Here is a 20160-nt window from a genome sequence, read left to right on the forward strand (position 1 = left end):
ATGAGGCGATGCGCTTCACGTGGCGCACACAGGCAACTAGCGAGGTCGCACTTGTTGCTGGCGCGAGAAGAGCTTGGAGGATGTTTCTGCTGATGACAGAGGCAACAGATGCAGAAAGTTGTGATCGCTCCTACTCACGGTCGCACTGCATTATTGAGCAAGATCAGGGCAGGAATCAGCCTCGCATGATGCGACATTCCACCGAACCTACAGTACTTACCCATCGCCGGAACGAAGCCGACGACGAGGGGGCGGAGCGAGTGTGGTTGCGTCAGAGCGGATCTGGCGCATCGATCTGGCCCTTGCAAACTCGGTGACGCAGGCTACCAACCACGAGAACAGCGTCCTTTTGGGCCTTGCTTGTCTCTGCGTCACCCTCGACCTGAACGCCGAGCCCACCAATAGCGACAGACCCGGCCTCTTCCGCGCTTCCGTATCAGTGCCGTCTCAGACGCCGTACCGGGGGACACAGATGCCTCACAAGTAGCAGGTGCAGTACGCCCTCGAGGAGGACGAACGTAGCCCTGGTGAGCGGGGCTGGGAGAGACCGAAGGATATTACACCGGTCACCTCGTAGCTCTTCGAGCGCAGGGTGCGCAAGGAGGAGCGCGGCCCTCTTGACCGGGTGCTGAAGGCGCTTGAGGTCAAGCGTTGTCGAGAAGAGAGTGCGGAAAGCGAGAGGAGACAGCATAGCCAGCGATCCGCGATGTCTGTGCGGTCGAGCTTCAGTTCGAACTCGAGGTCAAAGTTGAGATCAAAGTCGCTCCTGACTCCACTGATTCCGAGAATAAATCTTGTCAAAGTGAACGCGGTGGTGCTCAGATCTGAAAAGACAGTGATCCTGCCTTCTCTCCCGCTCAGCTCTTTGCCGTTCACAAACGCGGGGAAGCGGAAAGGCCGATGTACAATGCGAACACAGGCGTAGATGTGTCAAGACTCCAATCACAGTCTCGTTCCAGCCACAGCTGATCTAAGTTAGCTGTCCGAGAAGCGGCGGAGACGTGTCAAACCTCTGATCTGTCCAACTTCAGCTGCGGCTGCTCTCGCGTTCCGAGAACTTTCGGAACCGCTGTTATTGCCTCGAGGTAAACTCTCGTCGTTGATTGCTGCCATCAATCAATTGTTGAAAGATTCTTCGGGTCTTGCACTCGAACCCACCGCTCGCAAGTCTCACCTGCAGAACGCGGCTGGTGCAGAGGCTATACGGTGCATTGCATTTCGGCACTAGAAAGCAAAGATGACGGATCGGCCGGAAGACTTGACAAAATCGAACCAGTCCATGGTGTGGCCTGTGGCGTCCTGTTTGGCCCAGTAATCGCGGATGACCTGGATGTTGTCGCGGTTGGCGCGCTCCAGTCCGAGACTTTCGAGGTGATGAATGCAGAACTGGCGGTCCTGCCTCGTCAGCGCGACCGTCGAGCACAGGAACCACACGGTGCACATCTCCCAGCTGGCTACGTCCAGCCACATCTGGAACGGCGCCGGGCCAGGCCCATCCTCGTCGTCATCAGGCTGCAACGGCTCGTCCAAATCGTCCATGCCGTACGTCGCATTGATGATTGGATCCGGATGATTGGCATCACGCACATCGTTGGTCGGATCAGCCGAATTGAGTCCTCCAATGTAATTGGCGGGTGCCGAGCGCTGCGTCGCCTGCGAGGGATAGCGCTGCGCCGCCACCGCTCCGTCCGTAAACGTAGGCGCGGCGGGCGAGAAGCTCTGGATTTTCATCATCTTGGCGAGCCTAATGATCTCGTGCAAAATGTTCTGCAGCTCCGGATGCAGCGGCCCGCGGCGGTGCACGGCCTGGAGCAAGTAGAGCCTCGCGGTTTGGCGCCAAATCTCCTGCAGCGCAAATGCACGCACCCGCAGTGACGACGACGTGTTCGGATCCGACCAGGGAGGCAGCGACATGACCTTGCGCTCGATCTCGCGCGAGCGCTCCGCCACCTCATCTTCTGACGGTCGCGTCGGATGCACGACCGCACTGCTGATTGGGCCCCACACGTCCGCGGCCAGATCCGAGATCAGCTTGAAGCAGGTGAGCAGCTCGAGCGAAATCAGCGAGATGCGCCCGAAGAACGGCTCGTCCTTGTCCGCCGAGCCGCCCTTGCCCATCGCCGAGCTGCTTGCGCGCCTAGGCTGGAACGGCCGGGCTGCTTGCGCGTCGGTGCGCAGCGAGACATGCGTGCGCTTACCCCGATCCGAGACGGTGTCCAGCACATCGGTGTAGACAGCGGTGAGCAGCATGACCGAGACAAAGGAGCCCTTTTTCTCTTCTGCGGCCGCATGGTCCATGTCGATGCCCTCGCGCTGCATGACCACGCCGAGCTCCTCGGTGAGCTGGCGAGCTCGCTCGGCACCCGCAAAGCAGAGGCACGCCCAGCGCAGGTTGATGATGGCACACAACTCTTGGTCGAGCGTCAGCTCGTCCCTGCTGCGTTGCAATTCGGCCTGCGCAATGTCGAACCACAGCTCCACCGTGTACTCCTCCACTCTCTGGCCCTTGAAGGCGTCACGCGAAGGGTCGTCCATCTCCTGGATATTGTCCTCTACGGTTGAAAGCTTGCCTGTCAAGTTCCGCCCGGCCGAGGGTGTTGGACGTTGACCCGGGTCGCTGCGCCGCGAGAAGCTGGTCGACCCGTATCCCTCTGAGCTGTGCCGGGTGGTGCCTTGTGCGAAGCGCCGATCGCTTCCTGACCGACCTTGGATGGTGCTGATCTCTTCCTCTGTGTGCATAGCATCGTCGTCCTCGTCTTCCTCGTCCCCGTCGTCGTCCTCGGCATCGCTGTCTTCACGCGACAATCCGTAATGTCGGCTGGGGCGAGACGAGCGAGAAGAGCGTCGATCGTCTCGGTCCGTGTCCTCCGGAATCATGGTCATGATGGTGTGCGACATGCTGCCCTCGGGCGTATCGACGGCTCTCCCATTATGGACGGCGTCGGTTGCTACCGATGTCCAATTGGGCGGTGGCACACCCTGCTGGAGGGAGGCCTTTGCTTGCTCACTTTGTGCACCTTTTCGGACGCGTTGAACCAGCTCGTGGTAGGCAAGGCAGACGACGACGACGGAAGCACGGCAAGCCTTGTTGGAGCGGATGACGCTCATGAGGTAGTCCACAGCGGCTTGCTTCTTCTTGTTCGAGAGGAGCATGAGGGTCGCATGCCAGAAGCGCTCGTAGATGGGGCTGTACTTGCTCAGCAGCGACTCGATGGCATCCGAGTCTAGCAACTTGCGGTAGCGATTGGACACGCGACCAGGCGCGGATGCCTTAGCGTTGCTCGTCTTGGAAGGTGCGTTCGAAGGCGACTTGCTGTCGAGCGGCCTGGCTTGTCTAGAAGAGGGGACGGACGAAGCCGAGGAGGAGTTGAGGTTTTGCCTCTGTGCACTGCTATTGGCAGACGAGGACGAAGGAGCGGTTTCATTGGATGCACGGGAAGCGGTGCGCAGCGGAGCAGGAGATGATTGGTTGGCTGCCATAGGCGTGTTGTCCGACGTCTGAGGCAGCGACGCGCCATCGCCGCCCACAAGAGGCCCTGTCAAGCTCATGAGCTCGCTGACAAAGTCGTCGAGCATAACGTTGTCCATGCTGTTGGAATAACCTTGCGGCCATTGCTGTTGGCTGGATGCTGGCGCAGCGCCAGCAGGATTGCTGTTGTTGAAGAGATTCATCAGAGCGTTCATGTCAACGGGGCCATTCTGTGCAGGAGCACTGCTCGTTCCATTCTGGGCAACGACGGCAGCATTGGCAGCTGCGGCAACATCGATGCCGCCGTTGGAGGCAGCCATGGGCCAAATGTTGGGGCGATTGTAGCGGATCGCCGAACGATTGAGCGCCGCCGCGTTCTGGTTCATCCACGCCAGCTGATTCATGACGGCAGGGTTCTGAAGCCCGGCAAAAGTGGCGGCGTTCTGCGGCTGCTGCTGCTGGGGGAGCGGCTGCTGCACCGGGAAGTGCGCCGAAGCGGCCCAGGCTTGGCTCTGGTCCAGTGGAGAAGCAAATGCGGAGTGTCTGGTATCGACGCTAGGGCCTGTCGGATGCGCCGATGACGAAGCCGTCGGAGCTGCCGAGGAAGAGGATGCAGAAGTCACATCGGACAAGTGACCGCCTGGAATGGCACTTGGACCTCGGACGGCGCGTGACGGCGGCTTTGACGCGCTGTTCGGATTGGAAGAGGCAGAGGGATAAGGCGATGCGCGGTGTTGCTGCGGGGTGCGCTGAGGCGTAGCATGCGAGCTGGTTTCGCAGTGGATGCCGCGATCCGCGCATCGATTGCACGAAGTGGCGCCGTTGTGACGGATGCGAAAGTCTTCATCGCACTTCTTGCGGCGCTGCTTACAGGTGATGCATCCGCTCCGCGACCGCACTTCGCCGGGCTTGCGTGTCCGTGCGGGAGGTGGCGAGCTTGGCCCCGCCGACTCCATCTTGGCGTCCATAATCTGCGCGTATCGAGACGGCACGCAGCGTGCTTAGGCGCAGCAGGGTTTGCCGCTACAAGCGCTGGATCAAGAGGCGGCGAAGATCGAGAGTCGTCCCAGAACGAAGCAAGAACTTGCGAGTCGGTGAAGGTACAGGATCGTGCGGTGCGCCAAAGACTCGAAAATGCGTTTGGTCAAGCTGCGGAAGGATCGAGAGCGTGAAGGACCAACGTTGAAAGAGCGCGCCGCGGCCAAGTATTCCAATGCGCAGCCTCTCGCGAGGCGGGACCCTTGAGCGCTTGCGCCGATTCCACGACCTCATCGGCCTAAATCCGCAGCCAATCGGGGGACTCGCGGCGATTCGTGAGATCCAGCATTCGGCGTCTCTCGGGCGCAGAGCGTCGATACGCATGGGATTTTGTATCAGTCTCTGTGTCGATCACACACCACGAGAGCCTTTCGATTGTAGAGATGGGTCGAGAACGTCGGTTCATCACCTGTGGTGAGGCCGGTGAGAGCTCACTAGCGAGCCGAAGAAGCGGGCAACGGAAGTATCCGACGCTGGGAATCGGTCTTGCTGTGTTTTGCAGGCGCTGTCAGCGATTGCTCGTCACTGCCACCGACAATAAAATATTTAATCAAGGTACGGAGCTAACTCAAATTTGAACCAGGAAGAACGGAATGCAATTCCGAGGACAGTAGTGTGAGTGTCGCTGACGGGCCGAGAAGGTGCAGCTTTGAGTTCGAGCTCCAGCCCAAACTCTTCCGAAGCGGGTCATGAATTTCGGATTCGGAGCATTCCTGTTGCTGCTTGATCTGGAGGGCGCAGGACCAGTCGCGAGCGCGTCAGTGCGGCGTCCTGCATGTGTAGGCACGTCATTCCTCTGCATGGCTAGAGCTCCGTGGGTTTTGTCGCGCACGGACACGCGAAAGAGAGGACGGTCAACCGTCAGCCTTGCAGGCTTCAAGTTCGGATTCGAGCACATGTCGCGCCGCACTGTGACGAAGCCGCTGCAACTGGGCCCTGCATACAGTGCGAAGCAATTTTGCCCTCTCGCTGATGTGCGGGTCAGCCGGCAACGCAATCCCGCTATTGCGAAGACCTCGGACGCAGCAGTTTGGCCGTGGCCCGTCGATCTGCGTGAGTCAGGGATCGACCTATAAGTGTCCTGTCCTACGTGATTGAGAAGCTGTCTCCCTCTTTGCCTATCCGTATCAACCCATCATCGCCTGCCCTCCGCCCTTGCTCGTGGCTCGGATCGGTCACTGCTATACCCAGGCAATCGTGCTGCTGTCCGTGGCCCCTTGAGCTGCCAACAGCTTGATTTTCGACGTCGGCCGCGTGGTCTTCAACTCTTTATTCCTTATCAGAGCTATCTTAGCATCGCAGCAAAATGTCGGCCGCTTCCACATCCAGCGCCGGCTACAAGATGGAGCCTGGCGCGCTCACCTCCAACTTCAGCGTCGGTGACTATGCACGCTTCTTTGCATCGGGCGCGCTCTGCGCCACCATCACCCACGGCGCCATGACCCCCGTCGACGTGGTCAAGACCCGCATCCAGCTCGAGCCCAAGGGATCCAAGGCCTCCATGCTTTCGATGGGTCGCCAGATCATCGCCTCCGAGGGTCCTGCCGGTCTCCTCACCGGCTTTGGCCCCACTGCAGTCGGCTACCTCATCCAGGGCGGTGCCAAGTTCGCCGGCTACGAGTTCTTCAAGAAGAAGGGTGTCGACCTTGCCGGCAGCCACGAGGCTGCCCAGCGCTATCGACAGGCGATCTACCTCGGTGGCGCAGCCGCCGCGGAGCTCATCGCCACCACCCTTTTGACGCCTCTCGAGGCAGCTCGTATCCGCATGGTCTCCGAACGAGGCTACGCCAAGGGTCTTGTCTCGGCTATCACCCGCATGGGTGCCGAGGAAGGCATTCGCGGCTTCTATGCTGGATACGCACCGATTCTCTGCAAGCAGATCCCTTACGCCATTGGTCAATTCGTCACCAACGAGTGGGCACACACCGTCGCCGACTCCACCATCTCGAAAGAAGACCGCGCCAAGTACGGCAAGGCTGGCGAGGTCACCATCCAACTCGGATGCGGTATGGTCGCCGGTGTTGCCGCCGCAGTGCTCTCACACCCTGCCGACACGCTCCTCAGCAAGATCAACAAGGGCGGAGGAGGTCAGGGCAGCGCCATGACCAAGCTCATCCGTCTGGCTGGCGAGACCGGACCTGTCGGAATCTGGGCAGGCCTCGGCACTCGTGTGCTCATGACAGCGTTTTTGGTCTCTGGACAATTCCTACTGTATGCACAGGTGGGCCAGCTCATCGGCAAACCACCTGGTATCGAGATCCGCTCGGACAGCGAGAAGGCACAGTAGAAGGACCGGCATCCCCGGCCAAAATCAGGCTTGATGCTCTTTATTCTTCCGTATTTCTCGCACACCTCTGATTCTCCGTTGCCGAATGTATACCGAACCACTTTTCGAGCCATCTTTGAACGTAGCAACGCATACCAGTTCCATCATTGCTTTGTAGCACGCCGAGTGGAGCGTTCGTATCAACTTTGTGAGGTCGACGTGCAAATGCCGCGGGAAGGCTCCACATGCCCGAAATCCGAAAATCCCTCCACTCGACCCTTCAAGGATGCCACCTCGAAATCCGCGTTCGACTTTGGACACTGGGCTTCTCATCTTCCAAGCAACTTCAACCACTTCCTTCCCCTTTCTGTTGCGGTGCAAGCAGGTTGCAGAGATGGATCCGTTCCAGGTGCGCTTGCGCTTCGTCTCTGCGCTGCAACGCGTCAATGCTTCGCTACCGACCATCCAAAAAGCGCTTTCGTTTGTCGTTGAGCACGCCGCCACGCTGCACCCGGAGCTGTGGGAATGCATCACCGACGAGCTCAAGTCCGCCAGCATCAACCGCCGCATCAACCTCCTCTTCCTCATCGACGCCATCTTCACCGACGATACGCTCTCTGCAACAGTCCGGTCGGTGTATACTCCGCACCTTGAACGCGATCTTTACCTCATCTTCGACCTTGCCGTTCCGGAGGACCGCTGGAATGCGCTACTCAACCTCCCTGCTGCAACCAAGATGATCTCATCGTGGAAAAGCAGATTTGTACTCGAGAGGAGCTTGTTGGAGGATGCCGAGAAGATGTTGGAGGTGAGACGCGCGGCGTTGTATGCCATGTCGCCGGAAAAGAGGCGCAAGACAGTGGTCGATGCGGGAGATATGCAGAGGCGCATCGAGGAGGATCGAGAGAGACACAAGCGGCTTCGCGAAAGGGCATGGATCTTGCCCGCAACGGCGTATACGAGCCAGAGCTTGTTTGGAACACGACCAGAGCAGCTCGATCCAACGTACCTCACCCGAACACAGACGGCAAGTCCCAGAGCGGAGCGGGACGATGTGGATGGTGATAGGGTCTGGACTACCCAGGATCTCGACTTCAGCCACATGTGGGAAGAAACAAGCGACTTCAACGATGACGACGTCGAGGCGATTCAAGAAGACCTCAAGCTGTCGTGGGCAAATCAACCACCACCACCACAGCCGATTCCACAACCACCAATACATCCATCGCGAGCACAAGAGCGGTTCTCAGCATCTCGGCCGCCCCGAGAACCTGCGTCAATGCGGCATCCCCAACGCGCGCCCTAGTCCACTCCTCCTCACGGCTCTTCGCATTGTACCACCACCATCCACAATCATCGCATCCTGTGCACGTTGCATTGCGAGCGCCACTGCCCGTCCGCACCGTGTGGGCCGAATCTACTGCCTGAAGTACTGGGCCATGTCGTGCAACCTGTCAAAGACGGTGCTGAGGTAGCTGGTCTCGTTGAGCAGGCTCTCAAACTCCTTGATCGCCTCGTCCTCGCTCATATGCAGCAGAAACTTGTCCTGCACCTTGAGCACCGCCTTGTCCGGCTCGAGCCTGATATCCGGGATGTTGGCATCCACCATGAGCGCCACCAGGTTCAGGATCAGATTGGCGTTCTTGCGCAGATTCGTGAACGCCGTGTAGCAGAATGCCTTGAAGCGCGCATAGTGCGGACTCTGCGTTCCGCCCATCGCATCCACCATCTCCTTGCACACCTTGACCGGCGGCGGGAACGGCTTCGGATCGCGGCCGAGAATGTAACCAAAGTCGACGTGGAAAAAGTGTCCGTCGGACGCGAGGAGCAGGTTGTCCAGATGCCGATCGCCTACGCCAAGCAGGTAGGTGACGACGCAGTATCCCGCACACGAGCGGATAAAAGTCTCAAAGACACCGGCGTCCACACCAAAGGTCGACAGCGACGTGGGCTGCGGATGGTGCGCGCGGAGAAAGTTGAGCAGCGAGCCTTGATGTGCCGATAGGATGGCGGCGATCGAGAGCGAGTCGACGAACTGCACCATCCCATCGACGCTACCCGTCGCCAAGACGCGGTACGGCGTCATCTTGAGATCCAGGTTCTCGTTGCGCAGCAGCCGATCCATGAGCGAAAACAGCTGAATGACCAACTGATCCTGCCGCAGATCATCGCCGTTCTTAAAGATGAGCGTGTACTGCCCCCCGTCCCCAGCCCGTGCCTTGGCGAGCCCATCATCTTCGATATCGTCCTCGATCAGACTGGCAGTGATGCTGTCCGGAAGTTCGCTGCTGCGCTCCTCTGAAACCAACGAGTTGGAGTTGGAGTTGGCCTGACTGACGGTGGTAAACTCGAGCCGGAGCGGGAAGAGATTGCTCTTGAAGATCGTGCTCTTCTCGGCGACAATGCCGCTGACCGACACCGAGGCGTCCAGTGGCAGCATCAGTGGCGGCTCGAAGCGGTTCAGCCCATTCTTCGGATCCGCGATGAGCGCACGCAGCTTCTCGATCTTCTTTGGCCGCGCGTCGCGATTCGACCGGAGCTCCTTTGCCCGTCTGGAAAGAGTTGCCAGCAGAGTCGCCTGTCGGGTCAGCGTCTCCCTGCGCGCTGCACCCGTGGGCAGTTGCCCAAGGCGATCCAGGTAGCGCTGCTTGACCGTCTTGAATAGCGGGCCGGTCTTGGGGTCTTCGCATTCGACCTCGAGGTACCAGTACAGGTTGTTGCCCAGTGCAGGGTTGGACAGGCCGCGCCGGATCAGGAAATCCGCCAGCCCGCTTGCGTCTTGCCCAGCTGCATCGTCGCTGAGCGAGTTTGACGATGAGCCCACAGTCTGCCTTGCACTCGTGCCGCGCCGGGCGTCGCCGTCAAAGTCGCCAGTCGCAGAACCAGCCAGCGCACCGGTAGCACGAGCGAGGGGCTTTTCAAACTTGAGCGCCTGCACCAGCTGCAAGAGGTACAGAATGAGCTCTTCATCTTCAGCCCGCTCGAGCTGGCGCACGGCATACGAGCGCACTCGTGCGTCCTGAAAAGTGGGTCCGAGCAGCTCGAGCGCGTCGTCCAGGCCGGGCTCGGTCCACATTGGCAAAAGAATCTCGGTGGCTTGCTTGGCTTCGCCTTGGTCCGTCCAAACGACGGACTTGAGGAACTTGGTGAGACCCTTAGGATCTCGTGTCAGATAGAATCGGAATGACCAGACCCGATCCATCTCCGAGGGACTGAGTACGCGCGTTGGTGGATACGACAGGATCTCGTTGAGCTCGTCTCGCACCTCTGCGGACGGCTTGAGCTCGCGGTCCAGCGGGCCTGATCGATGCGAACGCACAAGACGTCGGTGTTTTGCTTCCACTGGATTGGACCGCGAGATTTCTGGGTCAAAGATCGTGAAGAGCGACGAGGTGATCCTGTTGGGGTCCGCTGTGGAAAGCGCCGCTGCTGCCGCTGCTGCGGCAGCCGCGGCCGTCGTCGGGTTGCCAGATGCCGCTGTGCCGGCGTTGGAGGATCCGGCTTGAGAGGCAGCATTTCCCACATCATGGCCGCCCCCAGCCACGGGAAGGCCGGTCGGCCCCGCATTCGAGCCCATCGATGTACCTGCCAGAGGAGCCAGACCATTTGATGCGGCAGCTGAGGGCAAGATGGACTCGGCCTCGCAGAACACAACGGGCAGCTCGAATCTTGGCAGGTCAATGTACAAGAACAGCCGGTCGCTCGACTGGCTTTCGGCCTTGTACACTTTCTCGACCTGGCGGTACGCCAGCTTGTCCAGCCAGTCCACCCTCGGAAGGTCTCCACGCTCGTGACGCTTGATGACCTTCTCGAGCCTTCCCATCTCGTCCTTCATCTCGCCGACCTTGCTCGGCGTCGCCGTTTCGACGCTTCCATCCGCCCCCGCGCCTTTCCAGACGAACAGTCGATGCTGTGCCGACTTGAGTGTGCCCTTCTTGCTGAAGAGCGGAAAGGTCGTTCCTCCAATCACGCGTGCGGCCCTGCTCGAAGCGACGTCATAGATTGTAAACGCAAGTTGAGCGCCGAGAGGAAGGTCGCAGAGCTTGTAGGGAAGCGTGATCCATTCGTTCCACTGGTGGTTGTTGCGGAACGGGCGGTAGGCGGTCTTGACGGGGACGCTGAGAGGCTTGTTGTCCGAAAAGAGACAGCACTCTACCAGCAGATCAGGGTAGTCGCTCTGCTGAGCGCCCCATTGGCGCGCTTCGGGCTGCCTGAGGAGCTGAGTGCGGGAGATACGATCGAGCTTGCCTTGCAGAGACGAGATGCGGAAGGTGACGTTCAAGTTCAAATCCGACAAGCGGACGAACGAGTAAAAGTCACGGTCCATTGTCGAGCTGATCAGCCCTCGGCATCGACGGGTGCATTCCAAGGGCGAAGACGTCGCCTTGACAGTGGATTCGACTTTGGCTCGACCCACCCACTGCAGAGGAAGACGCTATGTGGCACCGGGCCGACGTCGGGCGCTCACCCTCGCTGATGCAGCACAGGTCGAGGGATGTCGGGTGTGACTGCGTCCTTGCGCTTTCCCTGCCTTTGACGACCTGGTCCGAGGTGGCTGCGAAGGTGGTGGTGTGCGGACGCGAAGTGCGGGTTGAGCTAGGATGAGCGAAGTGACAGGTGGTCGGAAAGATACGTCTGTGCGCGCGACTCGCGCGCATTTTCAGGGTCCTCCGCTCAGCCGAGACTTCAAAGGATTCCAAAGTGCGCGTCCTCACCTTTTCGCCCGCCTCTCCGCTGATGCTCACCTCATCGCCTCTCCGCACAGTCTACAATATGAGTTCCGTTCCAAAGGTTTCACACGATGGAGTACGCAAATGATGATGATCATGCCGGATGCATTAGAGTACAGTACATTACAAATCGCCCTAATTGCCGGGGAAGGCAGCGAGCTTGGAACACACGTTCTTGCCGAAATCGGCCAGGCTGACGACCTCGACCCCGGCCAACTCTGTTTCGCCCCGCTCGTCCGCCGCCTGTGAGCCCGATACCATGACGTGGAAGCGCGTGTCACGGATGCTGGTAAGCTGGTTGTCGCGCAGCGATGCGAACACTTCCTCGTCCATCTGCTTGATCAAGGCCTCCGGCTCGTCTGGCAGCTCCGAGGGCTCCTCGAACGGCAGGCCATGTATTGCATCGCCTGGCCATTCCTCCACCCACGCCGCCGTGTACACCGCCTCGAGCTTTGCATCCAGCTCGAGGAACAGCTCGATCGGGAACTCGTCTTCTTCGCCGATGAGATTGAGCGCACGGCACACCGGCTCGAGATGATCTGCGAGCAGTCTGAAGCAAGGCCTGATCCACGGATGCAGTCGCACTCGCCAGTGGCTCGGCAGGTGATCTTGCGTGTTGCACAAGATCGATTCTTGCAATCCCTTCTCCGTCTGCTGCGTCAGCTGGCCCTCCTCGCTGTCTTGCGACTGCTTCTCCTCCGTGCACGATCGCACAAGGTCCGCGAGGATTGCAGACATCGAAAACGACACCAGTCCACTGTGGCCCGGGAAGAGTTCGCGGATGCGCTCGTCCGGATCCTCGGGCGAGAAGCCAAAGGTCCAGAACTGGCAGCGCTGGACTCGCTTGAAGCGTCGCAGATACGCCGCGAGCACGAGTTCCTGTTCCTGATCCGTGCTTAGAATCTCCTTCAGCGCGGCATTGCGCACGAACACGTTGACGCCGATCTTGGGGTCCTTGTACAGCTTCGCGTCCTTCTCCTCGTCCAACATCAGACGAACGCCACCCTCGAAGATACGGATCATGTAGTAGAGCACGCGTTTCTCGTACGCGGGCGGGTTGTGGCCCAGAAACAAGACATTGAAGCGGCTGCGGATGCCCTCGTACAGCGCTGGCACGATCCCGTATCGCTGCGCGGCCCTCTTCACCTTGCGGACCTCGCTGCGTCCAATCTTTATGTCCTCGATGGACCGCTTTCCAACGGCGATGTCAAAGATGCTGGCAATGGACGAGTCTAACGGCGGCTGCCTCCGGAATGCGAGCAGCTGCGATGGGGCCGACACCAGACTGAGCCGCAGAGGCATCACGCAGAGGGTCGAGGAATGACCACTGATGTTCTGCAGCGCCTGCGGCACGCCAGCAACCGGGTCCAAGCTGTATTTGTTCGAAAACGCGACGAGATACTCTTGCTGCTGTGCAGAGCCTTCCGCGTTGACGGACGCGCGAGGAGATGGGAGAGCGGACAGCAGAGCCATGTCGGTAACCTTGAGCCTTTCCGAAAGGTGATCAAGGTGTGCGCGATTTCGGATGACGCCAGGTCCCTGCGCGTGTAGAACCATGGCTTCGTGCCAGGCGATATCGGGCCCGGCTAGAGCCTCGCGAATCCACGCAAACGGCATGACTCGATCGAACTGGATCGTCACGCGATCCGCGAGGCCAAGAGTCTCGGCTCGGTTGCTCGGAAACGGCTCGTGCGAGCACAGCGTTCCTTCCAGCCCAAGTGTTCCGTCTGTCACGATCTGGAACCAGCAGTGCGTCACCACGGACTGAGGCGCGGGAGCCCGCGGCGCGCCGTGACCATGCTGGCGGAATTCGCCTTCGAGCGGCGATCGAGGCGTCAACGTGGGCGGCGAGAAGGCCGGGCCGGGGTCCATGTCCCATCCGGAAGGGTTCCAGCCTGCATCGTCCGCTGGCGGCGACCAAGACGCGTGCTGGTCACGCTTCGGAGCGGAGGGAGGGTTGAGACGGCGTCGAGGATCCTCGGTCTGCTTTGCCTTCTGCTGAGGTGCAGGTGGCGCGAGACTGCTCCTCTTAGGTACGGAGGCCCGCTTGCGCTCCTCGTCCGAGTCTGGAGCCGGCTGGTGCGGGTTGAACTGACCACGCACGGCGCTCATCTCGGGGATGTCGAGTGGCTCGTTGTCTCCGTCATCTCCAGCCTCCGAAGACGTCGAGTGTGAAGCGTGCGCGACGGAGGCCGGCGCCGCAGGCCTGCTGCCACCCTGGAAGTCCTTGACCGGCTGCAGGACGAGGAGGTTGCTGCGTTTGGCCTCGGACGGCCTGCGCTTCATCGCGATCGGGCGGCCGTCCGAGTCGGTCGGAGCTGGAACGGCCTGAGAATTGCCATCCTGTGCTGCACGACTCCGCGCGACATCGCTGTGGAGCTTGTTGAGGAAGCTGTGCATGTCCTCCTTGATCTGCACCCTGGGCCCGCGATGGTGCTGGCCCTTGTAGCTGCCGGGAGGGGGGCGAGGAGGCGGTGCTTGACTGTTCGAGCCAGACGCCGAACCTGAGGCGGTGGCAGGCCTGGAGGCAGAGGAAGGCCCTGCAATGGGGCGCACGGATGTGGAACCCGGCCTGGAACGACTGGGGCCGGGCATGGAAGCTGCGAGTCCAGGATAGTTGGAACCGGAGCCCGGGGCCGACTTTCGGAAGACTAGCTGATTGTCGTCATTCTCGGGGATGCTGTCGTCCAGCTGGGAGACTCGAGTTCGCGCCGAAACGCTTGGGCCGGCGCGCGCCTTCATCGAAATGTCCGCCATGCTGCGGTTTGCATGGGTTGCGCTGAAGCGGGCTGAAGCGGCAGCACCTGCGCCGTCGGCGCCGCCAGCGCGCTTCCAACGCTTCTTGTTGAGCTTCTCCAACCTCTTCTGGTGACTGCGCGAGGTGCCCTTCTCGCGAGTTCGCTCGGTCTCGAGCTCGACGCGCTTTTCGCGGCGCCACAACTCGAACTTGCGCTCCGCCTTTGCCTTTTTCTCGGCGCGTTCGTGGTCGAGCGAGGCCATGTATTTGCGAAGGTCGACCTTGTCACGCCTGATTTCACGGCGCTTCTTCTTCAGCGCCTCGTGTGCACGGCGACGCGGTCGACGGATCACGGCACGGTCGGTATCCGAGTCATGCGTAGAGTGATTCGCGGGGTCGTACGGGGCGTCAGCTGGACGCCCGCCTTGTCGCTGCCAATATTCGTCGAGGGTCCGCCTGCTGTTGAAATGCGACTCCGGCTCCCAAGTTGTTGAGTAGATTGGGTAGCCTGCCCATACGGTGCGATACTGCATGAAGCCGCGACGCGGGTTTCGGCGGTGTCGAAGGACCGCACGCACTTCGTAGACGTCGTCATAGGCTGCGTCAAGGTGAGCAGTTGAGCCTTGCCACTTGTCCTGATCGCGCTTGGTCCACGAGCCGAGCCCGTCCTCGCTGTCCGAGCCATGCTGAGATCCTTCGGAGCTCGTGTAGAATTCTTCGCCCTCGACGCACTCTTCCGAGTCAGAGTAGGTCAGGGAGCTGATATCCGAGACGGACGCGTCATCGGGAACATCATCGGCGGCCTCGTTGTTAGCAGCCATGGGTGGGGAGGATGTCTCGAACGCGACGGGGTTGGACACGTCTCCGGGAGCCGGCGCAGAATCCGCGCGCGAGTCTGCAATTGTGGGAGGGGCCGAGGCGGCGCTGTCGGGCGGACGCTTGTCTGTGTCATCATCCACTGTGATGGGAGCGGACGACCGCTCTGGTGGGACCGAAGCGGTTTCAGGCCCGGGCGGTTCCGAAGCGATCAGCTCGACTTCGTCCTCGCTCCTCGTTTCGGTGACGCGCTCCACAGGCGATTTGCGACGGGCGTCCTTGGAGGGAACGACCAGGCCAGGTAAGTGTTCGTCATCGTCCTCATCGACGTCGTCGCCGTCGCAAGGTTGTGGCACAGGGCCAGGAGCAGACTCTGCAGCTATAGCATCGTTCTTTTCGCGAGCTTCGCGAGCTTCACGTTGCTGCTTCTTCTTTTTCTTCTTGGCTTGGTGTCGCTCCTTTTTCAGCTTTCTGGCCGACTTGGGCTTGGTCGATCGCACCGGCGATTTGCGCGTAGGCGGCGCAGAGCAAGATTGCGGATCATCGTCGTTGTCGGATTCGAGTTCATCTACTTCGCTGTCGGACTCGTGTTCGCGCTTTGGTTTGCGGCGATCCGAGCGGAGGGGATACCTCCTTTCGTCCTCATCCGGGCTATCAAGGGCGATGGGCTCCGGAGGCATGCTGAAAGATGTCGGGCAGAGCACTGAGACGGGTCGCTGGTGGATGAAGGTGGTGACGCTGGCCTAGGGGGTGGGCATCGTTGGTCTGACCATCAAGTGGCCAGCGGAGGAAATTAGGAACGCGTGGCGGCTGCATGGCCCTGGAGACCTCAGACAGGTTGTTCGAGGGTCCAGCGTCGGAACTGCATGCCACTTGAGCGAGGTGGCAAGGATCGAATGAGAACGTCGATCCGGCCAGCGAGGAGAGCGGCCGATGAGGGAGATGACACAAGTTGCTGCGGAAGTCTGGATTGTGCGTGTCGTGCCGCAAGAGCGCAAAGAAGGTTGCGAGCGGCCCGTTGATTTAAATGATCCTCGGGCAGGCGCACGCAATAAGCTCGAGGAGATTGGTGCTGTCGGAAGAAGCGAAGGGCGGCTGTCTTGATTGAGAACTGGAAGAAGATGGAAAGGTGATTAGGGCGTGATGGACGCAATGCAAGCCGAGGAAGCCGGAATGCTTTCTTTTCCGAGTCCAAAAGTTCGCAAGTGCTGCGCTGCAGCCTCAGCCTCAGCCGCCTCCTACGCATCACGACAGTCTCCGACACCTCTACGCGGACGCGTTGCGCGCCTCGTCTGGAAACCAACACATCACTCTCCGATTTCCGAGCTGGCCTTTCTCACTCAGCATCTCTTCAGGCATACAGCGCTTTCACTCCGTTGCTCCAAGGCACGGACCAAGAGAAGATTGTCCTATTACAACCGGGTCGATTGGGTGGTAGAAAGTGTAGGCGCTCGACTATTCATCCACTCATCCAAGGATCGCCGAACTTGCAGCAGCGAGTGCAAGCATGAAGATCTGCAGCAGATTCGCCATGACAAAGTGCGTGATGGTCTGGCCGATCTCAAGCCAGCTCCCTTCGCTCTTGACCGCAAAGAGAAAGTTGAGCGCCAGCACATCGGCAGCAATGCCCGCACCAAAGACGAGGCTCAGACCCGAGTCGAGTCCCAGTCCTCCGGGCGCCGTGTCGCCGAGCAGCTTCAATCCGCGGTCGGGAGCTTTGGAGCCAGGAGGTGACGCGGTAATGCTCGGTGTTGCGGCCAGCAGCGAGAAGATGGCGTTGAGAATGACGAAGGGAACGAGGATCTTGAGCAGCAGCAATGTCGCCATGAGGAACGGATTGAACACCGGCACCAGCCGATACACGGGCGAAAGGTAAAAAGACGAGATCGAGGCCACGTTGCCTGTGCCGAAGAAGCCGATGTGTAGGAAGAAGAGGTAGAAGAGGCTGACGCGCAGCTCCGAAATCTGCAGGTAGCGCTTGCCAGATTGATCTGCTGCCATGGTCGGATCGCGGCGAGTTTCGCGCAGAGCGCCTTCGAGCTTGGCCCACACGAGCAGCGTCGTGATGAAACTGCCAAAGAACAAGACTTCGTCTCGCAGTGATAGAAGCACAAACACTGGAGCAAAGGCAAACACGACGACTGCCAGGCGCTGACTGCTGGGCTGCCTCACCAGAGAGATCGCTGCGTCTTTGCCGCCCGCCTCGATCGCGACAGGACCGCGGAACCCGTAAGCGAAGGGAAAGACGAGACAGGTCGCAAGGCAGATCCAAGCCAAGCTTTGCGTGACGAGCGGAAGCCCCTGCTTCAGACGGAGGGACCGTGCCGAGACGGCCGTGGTGATGGCAGTTACGACGAGCACGACCAGCTGCACCTTGAGCGTTTGCAGGGTGTGGCCAAGATGCAATGCATCCGCTTCTCGGGCCTTGTCCGAAGTTGCGCGATCTTCATCGCTTCCGCTGCTCTCCTTCTCTCCAGATGTGCTTGCTGCGGGAAAGAAGAGCTTCGGCCGCGAGATTATGACCGAGCCTGCCGTCAGGAAGACTGCAGCGCTGAGCATCAGCAGCGTGATGCTTTCTTCCTTGTTGACATTCCCAATGGTGAACAGGCCATTCAGGAGGCAGGAGAAGCCCCAGACGATCAGCAGACCCTCGTTCTCCGACTTGAAATCCGCGTTCATCCCAAGAGCCGGCCAGGCGAATCCAAGCAGAATAAAGCCGACGAACCACGCTTCGCGACGCAAGTATCCCACGGCCATAAGCTCAAGCATCGCCAGCGATGCCAGAACCTTGAGCAAAATTGCAACGATCGAAAAGCCAGTCTGAGAGCCCGAGATGCGCCGGTATGCAGCGGCAAAGAGCGGAAGGTCATCCAGCACTCGTCCCCAGAAGAGAAACGCCAGCGCAGCGTAGAGGTAGTACGAGAACGGCATCTCTTGCGCCGCGAAAAGTGCGAACACGGCCCCAGAGACGGGAGCCACCAGGATTTTGAGGAGAGGGGTGGGGGACTTTCCTCCTGGCTTTGGCACCGGGGCGGTTGCAGCAATTTCTTGGTCGGAAAGGATGTAGTTGCGCAGCAGAAAGGCAAAAGAATAGACGATAGAGCCCAGGTAGCCGATGGTTACGACCGAGCACAGAAGCAGCCAGTCATAAGTCTGCAAGTAGCGTGCGCCCTCGATTGCCTCGTCGATGAGCGCATTCGAGAGCAGCGCCGCTTCATCAAAGTCGCCCTCCTCGATGCTGATGAGGATGTGATCGATCTTCTCCTCGCCGGGCAGCGTCTCGTCTTGTACAGGCGCCAGCGGTGCAAAGGGCACATAACGAACCATGCGGCGCGCGCGCGATGCATGCTTCACGCGGTAGGTTTCGAGCACTTGTTGCGCATTGGCGAGTAGAGCGCGCGCCTTGTGCTCTGCAGAGAGGTCCAGCAGATCGAGACGCAGGCGACCTTCCGAGTTGGCTGGAACAGGCACCCCGAGCAGCGTCGCCATGAGCGGGGTTATGTCGGCCTGGGCGAGATCCACACGCGAAATGTCTTCGAGATGCCAATTGGAAAAGTACGGATCGCGCTCCTGCTCTGCTTTGGCCTCTTGAATCTGCTGTGACGTGGCAACCTGAGGCCGGCGAACACCGGCGCCCCATGCGACAATGGGCGTGCGCGTGTTGTCTGGATCGCCGTCGCCATGGTTGCCCTTGAGGCTCATGCCATGATCGGCCGTAAAGATGTAAGCCGTGCGACCGTCATTTCCGAAAAAATCGTCAATGAGCTTCTCGACCTCACGTGCGATGGCATCGACTACGATGGTGTTGCCGACGTATTCAGGCGAGGTGGGTCGATAGAAGTGGCCGGTCGTATCGAGGCCGAGAAGATGGAGAAAGAACACCGTGCCTGGCTGTTCTAGCTTGCGGCGAAGCTCAGGATTGTTCTCCCCGTCGTTGAGAAGCTTCTTGAAGTGGTCCAGCACCCAAAGATCGAGGTGCGTAGCGTCCTTGGTGAAGTCTTCGTCCTCCTCGTTGTAGGTCCACATGTCGACACGGTCAGCCGCAGCACCGACGGCGAACATGGGCACAATGTCCGGCGAGCCAAAGGCGAAGGAATGTGTCGACTGATTTAGAATCGAGTCGAATGCAATCGGGTTGAGCTTCCAGCCCTTGGTCACCGCACTGACGTCCTCGTACATTCCTGCGAGCATCGCAACGTGTCCAGGACGGCTCTCGGTCGGAACTCGAGTATGACTGATCCCCCAGGCACCACGGTCTCGAGAGACACTGCGCAGAAAAGGTGCTGCGAAGGCTTGGTCCGGATGCGCGCAGCTCTGATCATGCGCACATGGTATGAACTTGTTCTCTTGCAGCGCGAGCCGGTACGGGTAGGGTGCGCTGAAGGGATCCTGGGCGAAGGATGCCCACAAGCCGGACGTGCCATCTAGGTCGTAATCCGCCTCTTTGGCGGCGGACCATGGGGGCAAGAGCTCGGACGAATGGCGTTTGAACAGCGTGTCAGCTCTGAGTCCATCGCCGACCATGAGTACGAGCCGCTTCGCCGGTGCCTCAAGAGACTCGCCAACATGCCCTGGCGCCAGGGTGTCCCGGACGCTGAAACGCGGTTCCGGATGAACGACGGGCGAGGTAAAGTAGATGTCGAAGATGGAGGAGATGTAGACGATGTGGAATAGGAGGCTCAGAAGAAGAAAGCGAGCCGGCGAGACCTTGCTCAGCTTCCTGATGCGAAGCGATCCGGCTGACTGGACGTGGCTCGCTGTGGTCGAGGCACCGGCCACATCGGGCTGTGCACCAGCGCTCGTCGGCGTTGGTCCCGCCATATCCTCAGCCGACTCCGAGGGCCCTTCGTTGAGGTCTTCAGGTGCCAGATACGAGCGATCGCTACAGCTCGGGCCGGTAAGGATGATGTGGGAGAGTCAGCGAGGGTCCGAAGAGAGGCTGGCCTCGAGAAGAACTGCAAGCTCGCTTCAGGTCCGTGCCCTGCCTGCACGACGCGGGTCCATCTGAAAATTCCAGAGCAGCAGGTGCAGGGCAGTGGAGCAGTTCGGCGTGCCAAACAGGGTCCTGTTGGATCGGGCGTTCCGATCCAGACCAACACATGCA

At 60.0% G+C, this 20160-nt stretch overlaps 6 protein-coding genes across 6 annotated transcripts; 2 read left to right on the forward strand and 4 right to left on the reverse strand.

The window, feature by feature from the left end:
- Positions 1–36: 36 nt before the first annotated feature.
- On the reverse strand, positions 37–1113 carry PAN0_001d0404 (uncharacterized protein; the record flags this gene model as incomplete). Its single annotated transcript, XM_014804021.1, has 4 exons — positions 37–145; positions 221–382; positions 482–863; positions 1011–1113. The coding sequence occupies 4 exons, from the start codon at positions 1111–1113 to the stop codon at positions 37–39; spliced, it is 756 nt and encodes a 251-aa protein (XP_014659507.1).
- Positions 1114–1224: 111 nt separating this feature from the next.
- PAN0_001d0405 (uncharacterized protein) lies at positions 1225–4437 on the reverse strand (the record flags this gene model as incomplete). Its single annotated transcript, XM_014804022.1, has 1 exon — positions 1225–4437. One exon carries the CDS (start codon positions 4435–4437, stop codon positions 1225–1227), a length of 3213 nt encoding a protein of 1070 aa, XP_014659508.1.
- Positions 4438–5813: 1376 nt separating this feature from the next.
- PAN0_001c0406 (mitochondrial carrier) lies at positions 5814–6794 on the forward strand (the record flags this gene model as incomplete). The annotated part of the gene is made up of 1 exon (XM_014804023.1): positions 5814–6794. The coding sequence occupies one exon, from the start codon at positions 5814–5816 to the stop codon at positions 6792–6794; it is 981 nt and encodes a 326-aa protein (XP_014659509.1).
- Positions 6795–7059: 265 nt separating this feature from the next.
- Positions 7060–8079, forward strand: PAN0_001c0407 (uncharacterized protein; the record flags this gene model as incomplete). The annotated part of the gene is made up of 1 exon (XM_014804024.1): positions 7060–8079. The coding sequence occupies one exon, from the start codon at positions 7060–7062 to the stop codon at positions 8077–8079; it is 1020 nt and encodes a 339-aa protein (XP_014659510.1).
- Positions 8080–8190: 111 nt separating this feature from the next.
- Positions 8191–15736, reverse strand: PAN0_001d0408 (phosphatidylinositol 3-kinase; the record flags this gene model as incomplete). The annotated part of the gene is made up of 4 exons (XM_014804025.1): positions 8191–11193; positions 11283–11369; positions 11489–11539; positions 11675–15736. The coding sequence occupies 4 exons, from the start codon at positions 15734–15736 to the stop codon at positions 8191–8193; spliced, it is 7203 nt and encodes a 2400-aa protein (XP_014659511.1).
- Positions 15737–16523: 787 nt separating this feature from the next.
- On the reverse strand, positions 16524–20157 carry PAN0_001d0409 (GPI-anchor biosynthetic protein; the record flags this gene model as incomplete). The annotated part of the gene is made up of 2 exons (XM_014804026.1): positions 16524–19938; positions 20048–20157. The coding sequence occupies 2 exons, from the start codon at positions 20155–20157 to the stop codon at positions 16524–16526; spliced, it is 3525 nt and encodes a 1174-aa protein (XP_014659512.1).
- Between the last annotated feature and the right edge of the window lie 3 nt (positions 20158–20160).

The sequence above is a fragment of the Moesziomyces antarcticus genome, assembly GCF_000747765.1.
Source record: "Moesziomyces antarcticus DNA, scaffold: scaffold_v10001, strain JCM 10317, whole genome shotgun sequence".
NCBI classification, from domain to species: domain Eukaryota; kingdom Fungi; phylum Basidiomycota; class Ustilaginomycetes; order Ustilaginales; family Ustilaginaceae; genus Moesziomyces; species Moesziomyces antarcticus.